The sequence below is a fragment of the Schistosoma haematobium genome, assembly GCF_000699445.3.
Source record: "Schistosoma haematobium chromosome Unknown HiC_scaffold_164, whole genome shotgun sequence".
Classification (NCBI taxonomy): domain Eukaryota; kingdom Metazoa; phylum Platyhelminthes; class Trematoda; order Strigeidida; family Schistosomatidae; genus Schistosoma; species Schistosoma haematobium.
In genome coordinates, this window is record NW_026137031.1 from 22,705 (window position 1) to 29,965 (window position 7,261).

The following is a 7,261-nucleotide window of genomic DNA, read 5'->3' on the forward strand; positions in this document are numbered from 1 at the left end:
ACCGAAGGCCCTGGGTTCGAATCTCGCAGGGAGCGGGATCGTGGATGCGCACTGCTGAGGAGTCCCACAATAGGACGAAACGGCTGTCCAGTGCTTCCAGGCTTTCAATTGTGATGGTCTAACATCAATCGGTTCATGATCTCAATCAAAAACTTAATCATCTCCACAACCCCTATACTAGTAAATAATTTATTATTTCATATTAATTCCCAAAAAAATTTCTGTTATATTACCACATTAATGCATATTTATAAAGATAATGAACAGGAAAAAGAATACATTTATTAACATGATAAATAAATAGATAAATACAATAATTACTTTTTGATCACTAATTTCATCGGGTTGAATAAGATCCATAAGTATATGATAATTTGTTCTTAAATAATCCACTATAGGTTGACCTTGTGAACAACTAAGAGCAAACTTTAAATAAAATGGATTATTATATATTTATGTAAAGAAAGAAATGTATAAAAAAGAATGATAAATTAAACTACCAAGATACATGGAAATGTATTCAATGACTAATTGGTTTAATAATAAAAATAAAAATATAACGGTAAATACCTTACAAAGAGTATTTACTGAGTGGGATTCGAACTAAAATCGAATAAAAATAAGCAGAAATTTCGATTTATGATATTTACAGTTCAGTGATTAATGGTGTATATAAGTATTGTAGAAATCAAATGGTGGAGCACATAAGTGATCGAAACTATTATGAAGCTCATCATCAACTTGTGGAAAAAAAACTTTTGTAAGTGATAAAAAGATTTATTGGCTTTTAGTAACATCATCGAGTATCTAGAAGTTCTGTTGATATGATGTTACTGCGAATCTCAAAAAACATTTTGACACATTAAACAATATACTATCATTACAAGTTAGCATACATTGATACTTGAGACTCATTATAACAAATTATTATTTAAGCACACAACACTTTTGTACACAGAAGCATTAGTCAGTCAGTCATCTGCAACGTAGGACCAGACACATATATGTATCGGTCCAAACTGCCATACCTCATTAGCACAAGATGAACACCAAATTCATCGAGACAGCTAATTCAATAGTATTAAAAAAAAACTGATTTCATATAAAAATATGGTACAGGAAGAAAGAATTGGTCTGTAGAAGGAAAGGTATAAAGTAATTTCAATCTCATGGGTTAAGGGAAGACAGCAAGTGTATACATCTACGGCATTATGATCGATTCTGAGCCATGTCACACAGAGTCTCCAACCATTGGTTACGATAGTCGCGCAGACCAAAATCAAGTAGTCCGTATATATTAATATGGCTCACACCAGACGTTAGTGACTTTATGGACTGATGCCACGTACGAAAATACTATAAAATAACATTATCACGCATATTCATCTAACGATAATATGTGTTTTTCATCTAACCGTTAGCGAGTCAGAGTCTAGATAAACGTGTCAGTTACCGGTAGGTTCAAAGCACAATTCAACAGCTTGTTACAATTACCTTTCTGTTCAAAAAATACCACTAGCAAACAAGACACCAAAAGCGTAATAAGCCAACTAATAGTACCAAATGGATAAAAAGTTAAAAAGACGTTAGTAACGAAATAATGATAAACTAAACCACATATACAATACTAATATAAATAATTACCAAGAATATTCTATTTGCATGTGAATTATAAGGCCATCGCGAACCAGTTAGTAGGAGAGCACATGTTTCAGCTGGATAACGAGATAGGAAACGTGTTAAAGGTAAACGTAAAGGACTAGTAGGTTCAATGTTCAATAAACGTTCAGCGTTGACTACAGACTCAATCAAAAGCGAAACATATTTTGAAGTTGCCAAAGGAATCAGATGAAATAAATCCAACAATGATGTACATAATTCCAAATTCTGTAATTTAAAGAGGAAAAAATAACGAAGGCTGAAGTAGAATAATTCAATTATCTTTAAAAGATCAAGTGTATAGCTTTGATATTACTTGGAAACGGAAACCTAGTTATGGGACGTAATCAATTATTGAAGCCATGATGGTAACAACAACAGCAGGCAATCAAGTAATTAATATTTTAAGAACTAATATCTATTTCAATTTCCAGAAAATACTCAAATATTGTTGGCCTCAGTTGCATCCTAAAGTTCCTCTAATGACCAGAACAACTATGCGCTTTACACAAGGTGCAAAAGACATTTTCATGCAATTGAAAATGAAATAAACTCAATTTAATCTTTATCTTTTTATGACTATATAGGCTTCACAAATTTCTCTTAAATAGGTTGTTCAAGTCGTTTCAGTATCTGAAAAAGCACTACTAAGGTCACTACCACTCATCTAACAGTCACAAACCTTAAATAACACTACTAGTAACTTTATAATTCATCAAACAGTTATTATTTGACTGTAAAGTATAACTGTAGTAAAGAGATTATTTCCATTATTTAAACACTGACATGAGCAAAAACCGAGAACTAAAGTTTGGTAAATGAATTCATATATTTTCATCATTAATTATTGAATACTATTTTTATTACTTTCCTAAACTATTTTTAGGTGAATTAAAAACCGAGCATCTAACTCCTTTCTATATAATGTAAACATTAAACAGATAAATAAGAAAATTTATAGACACAAAAGTCTACACGAGACATTCATTACTCACAGATGAAGTGAATGTGGAGATTGATGCAGAGTTTTGTTTGTTAACTGCAGCTTCCAAAGATGTGTTTAAATGTGACTAGAAATAAAAGAGCAAAATATAGCTAATGTACAAAAAAAATTACAAAACTAGACAAACAAGAATCATAGGAAATTAAATCGTTTTAAGAAAAAAGAAAGCTACAATAACGTAAAGTTTTGCGTAGGTTTAATCCTTTACATTTTGCAATATTTTAAGTGAATTGAATCAGGTTAAAGATAACCCTATTTGACATGTTTTTACTCTTTTTTATGGAATGAGCTAAATACAGACTACTTACATTAATGAGTGGGAGACCAAGTAGTCATTACGCGATCATTAATTTTCCTTAGACAAGAAAGACATACTTAACTTTACTAGTGGATCCAAAAGACATGAGCACAACATCAACTAGTGCGAAGAATTAAAATATTAATAAATTTACTGACCGGCATGAAAATCTCAATAGAAACTACACAAATTCTTTGAGGAATAAAGTTTAAGAAGAAAATAGAAAGTATTGGATGTCTACATATAAATGTATTGGCGGGGCTCATGGTTCTATGCTGGGCGGGAATAACAATATAAATGTATTGAGTTATCGTTTAAAATAACAGCAAGAGGAGATTTTACTAATTTTGATTACTGAAAAATAGAAAATTAAAACTGTTAACCATATGATAGTGAAGCACAATATGGAATTTATTCTAAAGACTGAAGTATTGTCAATTTGTATGGAATAAACTAGAAGTATAAGTTACTTCAGTACACCAAAACAATTCAAGAAAAATAATTCAATTTTCCTACATGCATCACATTTGTAAATATTTGTGTAATTAGTTGTAGACTACAGTTTTAGTATAATAAGTGATAACAAATTATTTATTTGTACAGATTGAAGATCAGATATGGTAGATGATTTGAGCTTACGGTTACTAATCAAAACTCAACTTCAATGAATAATCAATATAGTTGGGATTTGTGATAATGTATTTTCTTTACCATTGAAGGACTAGATTTTGAATGTATTCTTTTGAGAAGAAAAAACTTAATTCGAATTTCTATTTCAAATTTATCAGTTAAAGTATGCCAAATTTTATTTTTGATTCTCTTCCATATAAACTGTTCACAACTTATACAAAAAAAGTTTAAATAAAATAATTTTTTCTACTGGGATTAATATTTAGAATAGTATATGTACCGCCGAAGCGAGCGGCGGCCTATGCTCCTCTACGAGGGGTGACAGGTGTAAGTAAGTAAAGGATTAGTGATATTGCATAGTTCAAAATGGTCACAGTCAATATATACATGCATTATGATTACAGAATGATATGAAAAGTTGACATGATATTTTTTAGAATTATTAACTTACATAAATTGCATCACATAGTCTTTCACTAAGTGTACTCGGAAATAATTGAGCACAATAAGCTAATTGTCGAACTGTATGAATACATCGTATAGAATTTTGTCGAATATTTTGCACAATCTGTTTCATATTAGCATGTCTTAATTCAATATCAATAGATGTTTTACTGATAAATTCTCGAAGACACGAAAAAGCTGTTTCGTGAATATATTCATTCTTACAAGACATACCTGTAATATGCAATTAAAATAAATTTAGTATATAATGCAAGAACAAGAGAAAAGATGATGTCAGATCAGTCAGGTCAGCAACAATGTAGAACTTCGTATGTACGTACATCAGTTCGGAAGTGTTATATATACGAATTGACCGAGTATTGATCAATATCATGTTCACCTACTTCTTAGTCCTAGTTGAATTTTACTAATAATGTTATAATGTACTCACTACTCTAAGTGAGTTGACATGTATTGCACTAGATTTTGATATTAAGTGCTTCAAGATGATCAACGGAAAACTCTGAGCCTACGTTTTATCCCAGATGCTAATCCTTAGGAATAGCGAGTGGTCTACAAAATTGGTTTTGTTCGGTTAGTTCTAATATCTAATGGTACATATTTTTGTCAATATTTGTATATAAGCAGATTATTTTCTGGGTATCTGTTTGGTTGCTTAATTGGCGATAGAGCTTACACCAATAACCCAGTCTTATGAATAGTTACTAGTCAGCCATATAGTATTATTCCATAATATTCATCGATTAGTGTTTTATTCATTTATTTTACCAATCCAAAATCAATTCAAATCATCCAAATGTAATTAATAGCTCAAGCAATGTACATCACCATTAATATAAAATGAATTTATGCTTGACAGGACAAAAAAGCGCAAATCACCCAATTGAATGTCTATAACAAACACTGATAAGTGTTCCGTTCAAAATACAACTACAGAAACATCCTACTATGAAGACTAGTTTTGCTCGACACAGATTATCAAATGTATAAGAGATAAATATTAAAAAACCTATCGATATGACAAGCTTGCCTTGATGAAACATTGACTATCAACGAAATAGCCAATTGATTTACCAATGATATAATTTTCAGTAATCATGTTGTCCCATTCTGATGATCTATCGATATTTTGTTTAGTTCTTAATACTAAAGAAACAATTTGAATAAATTTTCAATCTTTTTACATGAAAACTTATCAATTTGCCAAATAAAATTAACAAAACATGTCAAGTTGTTTTTAAAAAAACCACAATTGTGTATGAAAGCAGTGAATGGTACGAATAATAAACTGTATACTAACCTTTAAATAGTGCTGTTAGATTTCTTGCTTTTTGTGTATCTAAATACCATGTGACAGATAATACTTGACAAGCAGCTACTCGAAGATTAATTAATCTCATACAATTACTAGAAAGTGGTATTACAGTTCTAGAGTTGAACGGTGTAAACTTGGAATATGAATAAGTTCCGTTGAATGTACCTTTTTCTTGATCAGAATTTATTGATGAATTATTTTTGACACTGGTGTTTACCGCTCTACTACCAGCAGCTATGGTGTTGGTAGTTGTAGAATTATTAGTACTAGCAGAGAAATCATGATTCAACTCAAATTGAGTAAGAAGTGAACGTACATCGGATAGAAAGATACAATCATCTCGTTTTGAAAGATCATAACGTAGAAGTCCTACTCCATCATCGTTATTATCTATGTCAAAGTCAAAAAGCTTAGAGCTATCTGAAACTTTAGATGGATGTTTTAATTTCTCTGACTGACCAAAGAAATAGTTTGCTTCCTAAAAGAAAACGAAGAATACTGTAGTTGGCAAATAATTGTGTGCAAACTTATAACTGCTACAGTATTATGTTTCTAAATTCCAGTTGAAAATATGTGGCTTTAAGGGGTAGCCAGATGTTCTAAAATATAATTTACAGATTCGAATCTTGCTCTACCTACTAAGTCTGAACAGTAGAGTAAAGTTTATATATTTTATATAATCAATAATGACTTAAGACCTAATGTACAAACACTGAATATCAGACTGAACTGTCTCGGTAGGCGCAGACCACTAGGTTATGGTCAAGTGATTATCGTAACTAATGGCTGAAGTGATTGGTTAACATACCTTAGAATCCATCGCAATAGCGCAGATGAATTTACTCTATGTTATCCCTTCGACTATAGGTTTTAAGACTATTTTTTATATTCTACACATTCTTTCTTTCGAATCCTGTTATGTACAACAACTGACACCGTTACTACTTCTACTACTCCGACATTTGTCTTGATAATTACATCTTGCTGTGCTGATATGGTTTAGCAATTAGAACCCATTTATGCACGTTGCATATAACTGATTGAAACAAACAAAATCCTGATGATCATCCAGTTTTAGATGAATATACGAGACAGTTTACAAGAAAGACGTGAGGAATCTTATAATTTCTGCGTGGTCGCGCACATACTCATTTTGCATTCCACACTTAAGTAACAGTTGTAAGGCACCACTCTATATGGGTCAATTCAAGATTATCTGCTGAAATTACATAACAAAAAAAAAACTTATAACTAATAATTAACATTGAAAAGCCAGAGAATGTTAACTACTAAAATACAGAAGTTGATTTACACTGCATTATATAAGGAATAGTGCTAATAACAATGAAAGCATATTTACACAATTAGTAGAGTTAGATTTGACATACCAGTACAGCTAATTGAGTTGAAATAGGTAAATCCAGTAGACGATTGGGTTGTTTCGGAGGTAAAACATGTCCAATACGTTTATACCAATGTGGCGCTAACAACTTACATAATGGTTGTTCAATTGTATAAGAAAGTAATCTCAAAAGACAACGTGCTTCGGTTCGAACAGAATCAGTTTCACTCAAAAGTGAATCTAATAATTCTACGATAACTGCATCCAATAAAGTTGTCTAAAGTGTAAATAATAGTAATAATTGTAACATGAAATACAATATTCCGAGGAAATTAACTAAGAAAAATTACTTCATTAAAAATATTTCATTGTAATACAGATTAAAAATGTTGGAGCCAAAAGTTGAGATTAAACTATATAGTACATAGCTTATCATCCATACATTAAAAGAATACTCAATTTGAATGGCAATTAATAACTTTTAGCTAATCTATATTAATCTGTGTGAAATCTCTTCTTATCAATCAACTCTTACCAGAGACGATGAGA

The 7,261-nt window shown here is 30.9% G+C and overlaps 1 protein-coding gene across 1 annotated transcript; it reads right to left on the minus strand.

The window, feature by feature from the left end:
• Window positions 1-591: 591 nt before the first annotated feature.
• Window positions 592-7,007, minus strand: MS3_00001005 (uncharacterized protein). Its single transcript, XM_051208548.1, has 5 exons — window positions 6,759-7,007; window positions 5,356-5,848; window positions 4,042-4,268; window positions 2,655-2,729; window positions 592-1,887 (listed from the first exon to the last, which is right to left on the minus strand). Exons 2-5 carry the CDS (start codon window positions 5,453-5,455, stop codon window positions 1,609-1,611), a joined length of 681 nt encoding a protein of 226 aa, XP_051064112.1. The 5' UTR covers window positions 5,456-5,848; window positions 6,759-7,007; the 3' UTR covers window positions 592-1,608.
• Between the last annotated feature and the right edge of the window lie 254 nt (window positions 7,008-7,261).